Here is a 12,487-nt window from a genome sequence, read left to right as displayed (position 1 = left end):
ATGTATGTAGGATGTTCAAGCCTAAATTGTTCGGAAATCTCAGTTCAAGAAATAGAGAAGGTGCGAGATGACATTCATTGAACTCAGGTTATCTAGCAATCACATCCTACAGCACAGGGGAATTTCACAGACAACCACCAACTCATCTCAATAGGGTTGTGCTTATGACTTTTTTTTTTCTCCAAAGCATGTACACATGAAAACAAGTTCCCTCCAAAGCCGATGATTCAAGCATGACCTCACAAAACTTGTCCTTAAACTGCAATAGATTAAGATTAGAGAAATGAACAATAACAAACTAAGAGGTTCGAATCTTTATTGCATTTTTAGAGTCCTAAACACTCAATGGAATGACATTTTAACTTTTTTAACTAGAAAAATTAACTTTTCATAAACCAGGTTTGAATAATTTGCAAAACAAGGATCAGCTTAATTGACAATATTTTATTAGCACATTAATAAACAATAAGATGACAAAACTTTAACACTTGAAAGAGTGACATGCCCAATATTAAAAAGTATAAATATCAGAATATCTATATTAGTTTCTGCCGACACTAGGCTAATGTTCTATCGGTCTGTCTGTCAGCAGCAGCTCCACATCTGCTTCTCGTCTGGTTTCTTGTTGAAAACTTTAAAAGAACCGCTGTATGATAGGTTGCAGGCTGTGATCGGACACTTGTGTCTCTTCAGTCTGGCACCCACGGCATTGACAATGTCCTCGACCTTATCTTGCTGGTAGGGGACCTCCCCAACACTTCGCCATCTGCTGGAATATTTGGCCGATGTCTCAAAAAACATCATGTTGTGAGTCTTGGCAAATTTAATCGCCTGCCCCTGGCTCACCAGACCATCAGTCTTTACCACATCACGTAGATCGTTCTTGTTCCCAACAAGGAACCTGTTCACAAAGTAGTAGAAACAAGTTCTTCAGTCAAAAGAACTACATATTCAAATGGCCTTGTATGTATGAATTAAATTTAGATCAATAACTAAAATAGATCATCTGGTCGTGGCTACCTGGGCACTTCCTGGCCGAGAGAGTTGCGTCTGCACTCTTCTACCCAAGCGGAGAGGCTGTTGAAGCTGGCCCAGCACGTGACGTCATAAACGAAGAGAACTGCATGCACGTTTCGGTAAAAATGTGGCACCATTGATTTTCGAAAGCGTTCTTGGCCCGCCGTGTCCCATAGTTGGAGCTGAAGCGACGGAAGAAACAAACATGACCGATGTGAGCCATTCTGCTGTGGTTGCTACTAATAAAAGAACAAGAGGCGTGCGAATAAAAGAGGAAATTATGAGAATGTAGAAAAACAAATGGCAGAAAAACATGATGAAATACCCTTTGCCAAACAGTATGGGGACTGAAATTCTGCAAGTCACCACAAAAAGGGAACAGAGAAAAATCTACAGATGTGATCATGGCAAGTTTCGCCACTCCATTATGACCAACGGAATATTTGTTAAAATTCAACATTAAATACGACCCTCATACAGTACATTTCACAGGGAACTCTGCTCAAGTCTTTACTAAAAACCTGCATTGCATTAAGTCAACAGAATTTTTTTGACCCCTACCGTCCTATTAAAAAAAATTGATTCTAAAACCCAAATTCGGCTCTCATGATTTACTTTCTCGGGCCGCGCAAAATGATACGGCGGGCCAGATTTGGCCCCCGGGCCACCACTTTGACACCTGTGCTCTAAATTGTCTCTTTGTGCCTAAATGTTTCTAACGTGCTGGGGCGAATTGACATGTGGGGCTGTAGTTTGGTTTATTATAGACTCTTACTTGATCGGGGAAGATAAGTAGATATTCTGCTTATCTCCATCAGTGAACATCCCAATAAATAAATAAACAAATTGCAAATCGTGCACAAGCAATACATAATATAACAACTTGTTGTACTTTCTTCCTTTTGTACTTCAGATTGTAATCTTGTTATCAAAACATTGATGAACTTGATAATAAACAAACACGTCTTTACAAACAATTCTAGAAAGCACGTGGCTAGAAAAGCAATGCAATTCGGCATGGAGGCAAACTTTGTTTTCACGAGAGCCGACAAAAGTGGCAAAATGATAATGATTTCATTCATACCTTGATCATTTCCCCGTCAATTTCGAGGTGTCGTTCTCGGAAGTCCACGCCGATGGTGGCTTCCACGCCGCTGGGGAAATGACCGGCGCAGAGTCGGTGTGTCAGGCACGTCTTGCCCACCGCGGAGTCTCCGATAACGAGCACTTTGAAGGTCCTGCATCCACTCAACAACGACGAGACGCTGCCCAACGAATTGGAAAACTCAAAAGAGGATTCCATAGATCTAGCCCTCACCGGAGTGGTCTTGTCGGAAGCCTTCTTTGCATGCTGCGCGATCGAATGGACGCATTTGCTAGCAACGCCGTTCTCGACCTCCATGTGGCGTGAATTCAGCACAGTTCCAGGCAGCCAACGAATGCCAAGTAGGCTGGCTAAATTCGAAACAAGTTCCGCGTACTGGGATGAAAAAAAAACGCCGTTTTGTTTTAGTTGAAGTATGAACAGTTCCGTTTAGCCCACAATGGAGTTTAAAGTAATTATTTTTAATAATTAAACCGTGGTCACTACATTGGACATCTGTTCATAAGTTATAATTAGCTGATTTGATTTAATGTCTGGTGGTTTGTAAAAGAGGGAAATTGAGATTGAAAACACCTGTTAAAATCCAGTTCAATTTTGAAGGGTTGGGATGATTAATTAAAATTGGACGTCAATTTGCAGTCACATGAGTTTTTGTGAAACTAAACAAAAACATGCGCTAATAACAATTTAAATTCGAAATTCTACACATGGAATTTCAATTTATGTCCTAAAATACACACAAGCGTCACTCCTTTGAATTTATGTCCCGAACCCCGCCCCTTTTCCCCTCAAATGTATTTTTTTAATTCGCATTTTTTAAAATTATGTATTATTCATGCCTTTTTAATTTATTATCAAAATTATATTTTTAAACCCATCTTCTCGAATGTTCTTCCTATTAAAATTGATAGAGGCTTTGGAGTATTTACTATTCTGACTGTGCACATCATTTACAAAGCAGCACAGGTTGTATAGACAAAGGATGGTTTTACCTCACTAGAAACTTTTAATGTCCCCAATTGAATTAAATCTTTTGTTTGTTTGATTCATATTGATTAAAGTTTGATGAGAATGACTTTAGATTGTAAACATAGGCGAGTTTTGAATTAAAAGCTCATATCGCAGCAATACTGCTCCCTGCTGGCTTGTATGAGTATCCATGAGTGCATAAGAGTGAGTACACTTTTAGTCCAACAAGACCAAGAGCTGTAATTGATTAAAAAAAACAAGTTTTCTTTTGTTTGGTTTTAATACAAAAATCCAGAGATATCTTACATTGCCATCTCAGATTCCATCTTTCACATTACAACCCAAATTAGAGGGAGAAGGGCAAGAAAGGGAATGGGTTAAACAAAAAAGGGGGGCAAATTTAGGGTGCTGAAATCTTTATATTTTAATGTTTAACCCCAGATAACAGATTGGGATGACAAATTCTGACCCCATTAATGAGCCATTTGTATTTCAATGGAAGAACCTTCTGCACAAATATTTAATGTAGATTAAAACAAAATGGAGACCATAAAATCTTGTTGCATGACAGACAGGAGGCTTCAATGATATTGCTTAGATCCATCACTTTCTCCTAAATATAGACATGTCGAGTAGTAGTAGCAGAGTGTTGAGATCCAGAGAAAACACTAAGTTGCATTTTTCATCCTACGCTTCTAGCCGCTCTGTAGTAACAGAGCTACATTAGTAACATAATATTACAAGTTGAGTGACCTGTTTCAGGACACGTTCCCGCTAAATCAGGCCGTGTTGTTACTCTACCGACCACTGGTTCTCAAACGATTGTTTCTGCAGACTCAAATTCACCTGTGCTTGATGGATATCCTCAACATCTACTTGTTCGTATCGTCCATATTTACTCATTGTTCAAGCTTCCTGCTGACCTGTTGGATCAAACTCGCCGAGTGAACTGCTGCTCCCAAGTGACACTTCCCCTTTTTTTATTATCTTTTTAAATTAGGTTTGCTTGTAAAAAAAAAAATGGGCTTGCAAAAGCAGTAGAGTCAAACTCCAGTGGTTGTCATCTCAGAGAAACCAGTCAGGTCAGTTTCACCCAAACATTTGCCACAAACTGTTTTTCTTTCTTTCTTCCTTTCAATTAATATTCAGTGTAATCGGGTGCACTGTTAAAAAAGTAAAATGGCCATTTTGTCATCTTCCTCTCCTTTATCACAAATAAACAAAACCGCACACATGCTCAAGAAACATTCACACCCATGACATACAAACACGCATACAGTCCTGATTTTCAGCATATGGGAAAGAGCCAAGCCATGCCGGGTCAGACCCAATTTAAGCTGAGCCAAAGAAGGAAACATCTATTTCGCTTCCCGTGTGTCTGGCTCTATAAAATGACTGCCAGGCGTACCACAAGGCTCTGTGCAAGGCCCAATTCCTTTTCTCATCCCCCTTTGTCTGACCATGCTCACATCTCGTTGGCTAGCTCTTCAGTTTCTGTGGAAACGTCTCCGTTTGCGATCTTGGTGGTGTTCTCCTCATATCCAGGGGGCATGAAAGCTAAAGTGTAGGGGTAAAGCTTGTGACACTCGGCACAATACGACTCGGCACACTCCTTAAAATCGCATAGGTAGCCACTCCGAAGATTTTCCAGGACCTCTGTGCAGATCTAGGGAGAAAAAAACAAAAGACAAGCATTGATGTTAAATGGTATACAGTACAGTGCATCATATATTGTGGAACATGACTCTATTAATAAAAAATACCTGGATCGATCTGTTCTCGAGTGACTCATTAAGCGCAGTGGCCAATTCAACAGCCTTTGACTGTGTCGAGGAATCCAAGTACACCATCATCTTAGCAGCTGGTAGGAAGGGTAGAATGTTAATTTATTTCTAAGATTATTCCAGTCTTTCAATTGGATTTAGATCAGTGCTGATGGAAGATTAACTCGGAATTCTTCTGTGTTTTGCTCTTAGGCATAGCTGGCAATCATTTAAATGAGAAATACCAAATTGGGGGCATATTTGTAATAAGAACATGACCGTAATTGGGATTCAAAAGACTTTCAATTTTGTTTTTCTCTCCCAAGAAAAAAAATAAACCACTTACCAGCCAATCGGTGTGGTATGGAATTGGAGTGTTTGGAGAGGAAGGCCTGATTGAAGCTCTTAGCATTGCTATCGCCAAACAGTCGGGTGACTTCTTGCTTCAAAACTGTCCGGACCACATCAGGCAGCTCTTTGCTCTCTGATACTGAGCAAAGGGAAAGGAATAAAATGAAATTTAACACAGAGGTCACAAGGGTATAACTAGAGCACAGACAGATGGCCAGAAATGTGCCAATATTTTTTAACTTGAATTATTTTACCTCCTTTAAAGAAGCGCACTAGACATTGGTGTAGCCATGGGTGATCTGGGTCAATGGCGAAAGCCCTCTTTATGGATTGGAGCATCAACATGTACTTTTCTGGAGATAATAACCATAACCAAATAAACCAAAATTGATAAAACATGTTTATATAATTGATGACACGATTACACGACTACACAATAACTACAGTCCACTTTCCAAGCGATTGATGTAAAAATGACAAACCTTTTCTGAAGTAGATTTCAAAAGCCAGTAGGTGTGTATCAATTTTATCTTTAACAAGGTGTTTCAGCGGTATTAAAAATTTGACCGCTTCTTCCAGTGGATTTTCTACCTGAAAACAGGATGACAATAACAACAGTTAACAGAACTGCCACCTCTTTTATCCACGTGAAACCCTACGTTATATACTTTTAAAACAAACCTTGACCAATTTATCAGGAATGAGCTCCTCTTTTGGCCCCCCAATCTCTTCATCGTCATCTTCTTTTTTCTTTTTCTGATTCTTCAATTGCTTCTCCTTCTCTGCATTCTTTTTCTCCTCCTCCAACTGGGCCTTCTTCTGGGCTCGTCGCTGTTTATTCCGGAGCTTCTTCAGCTCTTTGTCTGACAGGTTAGCTGCAACGTAAATGTGGAGGTAAATAACTGAAGGAAATCATATACATAATGATGCAGCACTTTTGCTTCTATTTCTCAAAAGCTTAGTGCATGCATCTTATGCATTAAATTTACAGTGTAAACTGTATCATTTGTAGCTTAACAGACATCATTTAAAGAAAAATGAGCTATAAAACATTTTTGTACCAGTGTCAGCCTGCAACTCCTTGCTGTCATCAGTCAGGGGATTGTCATGGAGGCTCAGGTATATCTGAATTGCTGTGACTGCAGCCTTATAGTAAAATGGATGCATTCGAAGTACGTCCTCTAGTTTCAGCAGGTCTACATATGAGCGCAGTGTCATCTTCCTCATGCAGTAGGTGTGGAAATCAAACTGGTCATCCGTTATTTCCACAAAATGCTGAATGAGAAAGGGTGAGTGGAATGAATGTGACAAGCAAGTTAGTATAACCACATATTGCAACTGTAAAATATCGCGACAGTTCAGTAAAACCTACCCTTTCAATCTCGTGGCACTTTTTGAGAGCATCTCCATACTTGTTCATGCCCTTGTAGGCAAGTGCACACTCTGTCTGGAACCACATACACTGCATCTCATTCAGGTTCTCCACTGCTGATGCTCCCTCCTGGACAACATGCAAATGTGGGTATGAATGAATGAGAAAATCTATGTGACTAATGATTCTTGGCAAATTTCCTAATATTGAAGGGTTTGCTCCAAAACACTCGTTTCAAAGCCCACTCTAAATGGCATGACATTGTGCTGGACCCTTTTATTTATTTCATGGACAGACGCCACTGAGATGCAGACTAATGAGAAGCTCCTTTAAGCATGTACTCGTGAACGATGTCTCACCCGTGTGAACTTGGAACACATCTCCTCCGCCTCCTTGATCATGCCAGCCTTCAGCATGTATTTGGCACACTTGGAATTGATGAATCTGTCAGCAGTGTCCAGAGCCTGTGCTTCATCCATCCACTGAGCGGCCTCTCGGATGTTCCCAGCATGCTGCCAAGGAATAAACACGCAATACCACAACAATATAAAAGTGACACTTACAAATGCAGAAAGCAGATGTATCACAAGACAGCGAGTTAGGGTTACCTTGTAAATCTTGGCTTTGATAAGGAAGAGTTCAATGAGGGTTGGAGTGCTCTCGATGGCTGTGTTGATGTAATCCAGAGCCAGTGTTTGTTGGCCCACCATGTCATAATGCTGAGCCAGAAAGTACTGCACCCAAAGCAAGGTGGTCGGGGGCTCCTCTTTACCATCATCTGCGACAGGACAAGAAGATTGTTAGTTTACCTTGGATACATGTATGCATCGGATCACAAAGAGGAAGAGCTGTGCAACTACCAAATACTATTCGTACTACTATCTGCAGACTATTTTTAGTGACCGGAGGTCGTCAAGGTGAAAGTTTCTGAGCAAGATCTCAAATTGCAACATGCTCAGATGTTTGTTCTTACCGTTTTGGTTGAAAAGCCTGGAGCTTTTTAATGACCTCTCAAAGCCAACCACCAGTTGTTCGATAATTGACACCTGAAAATAAAAATAAGGAATGCATTAATAAAACTTCAGGTTTTTCAATCAAATGGATGAAACATTTAACTTGCTAACAAATGCACAATGCTGGCACTGCCCGTCAATGGTTAAGCCAAACCTTTCCAAATTGCATCACACACAACTTTTAACTTGTATTACAAGATGTAGATGAAGGAGAGATGCTTTCTTCAAATATTAATATTGTTTGTCGCTAAGCCAGGAATGTCACCTTTTCTTTGTCGTTGTAAAGTGATTTCAGGGTGGTGAAGACAGGTGGGCATCCTTTACTGAAGTTCATCCTCAAGTATCTGTCAAGACATTCTCGGAACTTTTCACCTATAGAATAAATATGTTGCTTGATGAAATAAACAATGTACAATACACATATTGTTAGATGATGAGTGAGTAGTAAACTGTTAGGAGAATAGTGATTATTGCTCCCACCAGTAAGAAAGTTGAGGGGAAGTCGACGAGGAACAAGGCCTTTCGGAAACTTCTCCCAGGCATCCTCATAGACCTTGAATCGCTCCTCCACGCTGCCTAAGAAAGTGGCAATAAAGACATGATTCCCAGTCAATGACAATGTATTTTTTCCTCATCATTGGTGATTCCAACACCAAAACCTAGATGTCTTACTTGGTTTTAGTGCCTTTTCTAAGCCGTGATAATAAGACCAGTTCTCCGGGTTCCGCTCCTGCATGCGATAGTAAACATTGGTAGCCTCATCCAGACGCTCCAGTTTTAACAGCAACTCCCCTAGACGAGAAATACATGTTCCAACTGAGCTCCTTGATTGAACTGATTTCATTGTTGAATCAAAATCACACACCCGTCCATAACATCCGCCAAATTCAAAGTCAGTACCAAGCCGTATCAACATTTCGCATGAAACAATGCTCATATCTGAGAGGTGAAAATGGGCAGAGGGACCGCCTATTGTGCAGTGAGTCTGATATTGAAGGCCTCAACTCACCCCGTGTTTCCTCGACCGCCAATTTGTCGCAAATCTGTTTTTCATAATTCGTCAGATGCTCCAAAGCCTCTTTGTATAGACCTGCCTCTCTCAGCACTTGGTTCTGGTAAAGCAGCAGTTCACTATACTCGTAGTCCACCTTGTCAGGAGATGTCTACAGAAAACAAATACATATGAAAAGAAAAGCAGAAAATATAAGTGATTTGTGCAAGACTTTCATCTTGAATTTGACGCAACATGATTTTAACAAAAGTAAGCCAAACCTGTTGTGTTTTCCGAAATTCCTCAATGATCTTTGCTGCCATCTCATAATCTTCCAGCAGGTGATAAGCAATGGCATATCCGATCCACGAAGCTCGCTGAGCAGGGCGTAGCTGCAACAGCTGGTAGCGTGTCTCCTACAAATAACAATGTGGTACACAGGGTCATAATTATGTTCATCAAGCTTTTGCTCCAGTGTTGGAACCTACGCGGTAGCCTTCCAGATCTCTCATCTGGATCTGCAGTAAGGACAAATCTCGGAGAATCTGGAGGTTGTCCTTGTCCCACTTCAGTGCGTTTCGGTAACACTTGATAGCCTCGTCATACTTCTTATCAGACCGCTGTAATAAACCGTATACATGCCAGCCTGGGAGGCACCGGGAGTTAAGGAACTCAAAAATGTATGACAAAACACATTTAAATGTTGATTTGGCAGCTCGGCTGTGTGAAGTTCCACTACTTTCAAGCAAGGGCTGTAGTCCTTATGAAAAGGGCGATGAATGGACAGCTTATAGCGTTTATTTTGTACAGTATTACTATGTACCAAACTCAGGAAATACCAAATCACATTGCTGGGACAAACAAGATCCAAACCTTCCTGCGTGGCCCTGTGTCATGGACGCCCTGACCCAAATTAAATTCATGACCATGAGAGAACCTACTTTGAAATGCATCCCATTTTTAACGTATATAAGGATACAGACGTGACTCTTGAGGTCATTGCGCAATCCTCTTCTCACCAGCTCGTAAGCATCTTCCTTTTTCCCCAGACAATTCAGGGTCAGGCCTTTCATAGCCAGGGTTTCTGAAAAGGGCAACAGGATGTTGACCAGTAACTACCACACACTGAACTGGAACAATTTAATGTTTACATCTTTTCACTTAAAGAACCACACTTTGGTTGCTTACCTCCATGCTCTGCAAACTTAGGGTTGCCCAGGATTTGTTTGCAGAACTTGAGTCCATTTCTGTACTGCTTGTGCTCGTAACATCGCTATTCAAGTAGTGGTGGAGGGGCAAAAAGACATTGATATTAGGAACAAGATATAGAAAAGCCAAGTCCTTGACACATGTATGAGATATTGATAACACAAGTATTTGTCAGATTCTAATGAATAAAAATACACTGTACTCAATTCACCTATTTTGAGGTGGTTAAATTCTTTTTCTCTCTTCATTTCTACATAAAATAATACCATCCTCTAAGAGCGTTAAGAGTTAGCTGAGACCGCGATCAATGAGGCAGTCATGTACAGAATGCACTTCAGCATTTTAGCTTCTGCCTACAGCTAAAGTAAATACATAGCAGGTATCCTCTTCAAATTATTTTCGAAACAAAAGCAAGGTAACCAATTACATGGAAATAACATAACATCATGAGAATGCAAAATAAAGTGTACATCCTAAGTCTGGTTTAACCAACACTTCTAGATTAACCCACCAAATAAATATTGCGGTTTGGCATTGTTATGTGAGTGTTACAAAAGCTTATCTTTGCATTTAATAAATTATTTAATATTAACTCAGCCATTTCCCACAACTAAAGTAGGGCATTTTTTTTGAACAATGTTTTACCTTCCATTTTAATAATTACAACAACAATCTCAATTACTATAAGCAGTTGCATGCATTTCAGAGTACAGAATTATGCAATGATGTCAACCGTCCAGCAATCACTTTTTTAGCGCCCCATTTACATATTCTAAAATGGACATTTAACATAAGCGTTTTGCAGCCTTGGGACTTAAAGCTGTTTAGATTGTTAAGAGAATAGTAATAGAACAAGCAGGAGAATGTTTGAACTGTTCTGTCAATTGTTTGAGAATTTAAATAATATACAAGGAATGTTTGAGTGACGGGGAACAAATAGTCAGCTTTGATGAAAGCCAACAGATTTTATGGTCGAAATGAAAGGGTTTGGACAATTTAACTCATTCTCTGCCAATGATGTCCAATCCATTTGAAATGGTGGGGTGGGAGTATGGTACAATGTACGTCCAACTTCTTGCGTGATATTACAATACACGTCCAACGCATGTAAACTTGCAGAGATTGACAGTGACCATTCATTAACATCAGCACGCAGTTTAATTGGAGATGAAGACCGCTTCAAAACTTAAAATTATTTCAAATAATCGAGAGAGAGAGAAAACGACCAATACAATTCAACATCAAGAAGATATTGGTTTTCTCTCTTTTTTCTCTTGGGGGGAAAATAAAGTTTTGCTCTGTTCTGGACAGATAAGTGCAGGTGGATCTGGTAAGCTCAACTGTCAAAGTGGAACTTGGCTAACATGGAAACAGTAATGTGCGTCAAATGACTCACTTGAAATCCCATTGTGTTCGATTCCACTACATTCTCATGGACGCATTTGCTAGGACTTGACAGAACAACATTGTGTACATTCACGAACGACAGGCGAACAACAGACAGCTCCAACCATGGGCGGGGGTCGAGAGCGAGGGCATGGGTGGGAGCCTGCCAAAGTGCAACCGGCAGCCCCGAAGGGGCGACGGAATTGCTGACACAATCATGCCGCAGATAACTCACTCCTAACTTTCCCCCCGTGTTCCGCTCGAACCCAAGACTGGACTGCGTTAAACTCACGCGGCGACCTTTAAGCCACAAAGGCAAAGCCCCGCAGAGAGATTAAGAGCGACAAAGAGATGAATTGTTGAACTTCCCATCGCTTTGCCCACCAACTAATCCAACAAAACGGGTCACTGGTGGTCCCTGCATACCCCACGATCAACTCGAGATCCAATTCCGCGCAGTTGTACCACGAGACGTACTCTTAGCTTTCATTAGCTTGTTAGCTGTTAGTCTAGGAAGCGTTCCCACTAACTGGTGGTGATGTTGGCCACGGAACCCCACCTAAACATCGCATTTGCTCATTAGAAACCTCGAAATCACGAAGACCGTCACAACAAAGCACCAACCGGCCATTTTGATACGGTTCTAGTGACAGTGACGTTTAGGGCCGGGATCGCGAGCCCATTCAATGATTCCATTTTGCTAGCTCACGAGCTAACATGCCCGAGTAGCACCGGTGGTTCTGGAAACTCGTCACCGCTCCGGAATGACACTGATTCTCGCGAGTCCACTTTTAGGAGCTCAACTCACCAAAATCCTCTTAAAGAGAGCGTTCTCTTTAGGTGGTAAAGTAACTGTCGGCATTGTAGCAGCAGATGAGATCAGATCCCCTCGACCTCAGCACATGTAACGTTAGCTAATGCTAGCGCGAGCAGGCCAGACTAATCGAGCCGAGAAACGGGCCCGACTCGCTCCGAGGCGTCCCAAGTTCGACTGCTCTGCTTTCGTCCAGCCTTCGTTCGGCCGAGTCGCCCTCTGACGTACTGACAGATACTTGACACCTTCAAAATGGCGTCCGCCACTGCTTTATGCCGAATGGTGGACGACAAGAAAGCAACGATTTCCAACTCTTTTCGTTTCATTTTAAATCAAACTGTTTTTTTTCGGTGGGCCGAACAGCAGTGAGAATTGCATAACTTTGATTATTATTACCATGTTTGATTATTATTAAAATCATTATTACATTGTTATCATTGTTATTATCACCATCATCGTCATCATCATTGTTATCATCATCCTTATGCGTTATCATC

General features: G+C 41.0%; 2 protein-coding genes across 2 annotated transcripts; both read right to left on the bottom strand.

Moving 5' to 3' along the window:
* Positions 1-424: 424 nt before the first annotated feature.
* Positions 425-2,754, bottom strand: LOC144198756 (ras-related protein Rab-33B-like). Its single transcript, XM_077719947.1, has 3 exons — positions 2,102-2,754; positions 1,021-1,199; positions 425-901 (listed from the first exon to the last, which is right to left on the bottom strand). Exons 1-3 carry the CDS (start codon positions 2,417-2,419, stop codon positions 586-588), a joined length of 813 nt encoding a protein of 270 aa, XP_077576073.1. The 5' UTR covers positions 2,420-2,754; the 3' UTR covers positions 425-585.
* Positions 2,755-3,490: 736 nt separating this feature from the next.
* naa15b (N-alpha-acetyltransferase 15, NatA auxiliary subunit b) lies at positions 3,491-12,225 on the bottom strand. The gene is made up of 20 exons (XM_077719185.1): positions 11,985-12,225; positions 9,770-9,854; positions 9,561-9,665; positions 9,070-9,227; positions 8,863-8,997; positions 8,600-8,753; positions 8,263-8,382; positions 8,071-8,166; positions 7,856-7,962; positions 7,551-7,623; positions 7,186-7,355; positions 6,937-7,089; positions 6,578-6,706; positions 6,267-6,480; positions 5,887-6,080; positions 5,688-5,796; positions 5,460-5,558; positions 5,201-5,344; positions 4,855-4,952; positions 3,491-4,757 (listed from the first exon to the last, which is right to left on the bottom strand). Exons 1-20 carry the CDS (start codon positions 12,036-12,038, stop codon positions 4,557-4,559), a joined length of 2,598 nt encoding a protein of 865 aa, XP_077575311.1. The 5' UTR covers positions 12,039-12,225; the 3' UTR covers positions 3,491-4,556.
* Positions 12,226-12,487: the final 262 nt, after the last annotated feature.

The sequence above is a fragment of the Stigmatopora nigra genome, chromosome 6, assembly GCF_051989575.1.
Source record: "Stigmatopora nigra isolate UIUO_SnigA chromosome 6, RoL_Snig_1.1, whole genome shotgun sequence".
Lineage (NCBI taxonomy): Eukaryota > Metazoa > Chordata > Actinopteri > Syngnathiformes > Syngnathidae > Stigmatopora > Stigmatopora nigra.
The sequence above is the reverse complement of the archived record's forward strand: the minus strand, read 5'-3'. Positions and strand labels throughout refer to the sequence as shown.

Excerpts from the sequence above, each read along its gene's own strand:
- LOC144198756 (XM_077719947.1), bottom strand. The coding sequence starts at position 2,419 with ATGGAGGTCGAGAACGGCGTTGCTAGCAAATGCGTCCATTCGATCGCG. Across the intron at positions 1,200-2,101 it reads TTGACGGGGAAATGATCAAG|CTCCAACTATGGGACACGGC; the intron begins GTATGAATGAAA and ends CCGTCGCTTCAG. Across the intron at positions 902-1,020 it reads CTCGGCCAGGAAGTGCCCAG|GTTCCTTGTTGGGAACAAGA; the intron begins GTAGCCACGACC and ends CTTTGTGAACAG.
- naa15b (XM_077719185.1), bottom strand. The coding sequence starts at position 12,038 with ATGCCGACAGTTACTTTACCACCTAAAGAGAACGCTCTCTTTAAGAGG. Across the intron at positions 8,754-8,862 it reads AATTTCGGAAAACACAACAG|ACATCTCCTGACAAGGTGGA; the intron begins GTTTGGCTTACT and ends TGTTTTCTGTAG. Across the intron at positions 7,624-7,855 it reads TTTACAACGACAAAGAAAAG|GTGTCAATTATCGAACAACT; the intron begins GTGACATTCCTG and ends TTTTATTTTCAG.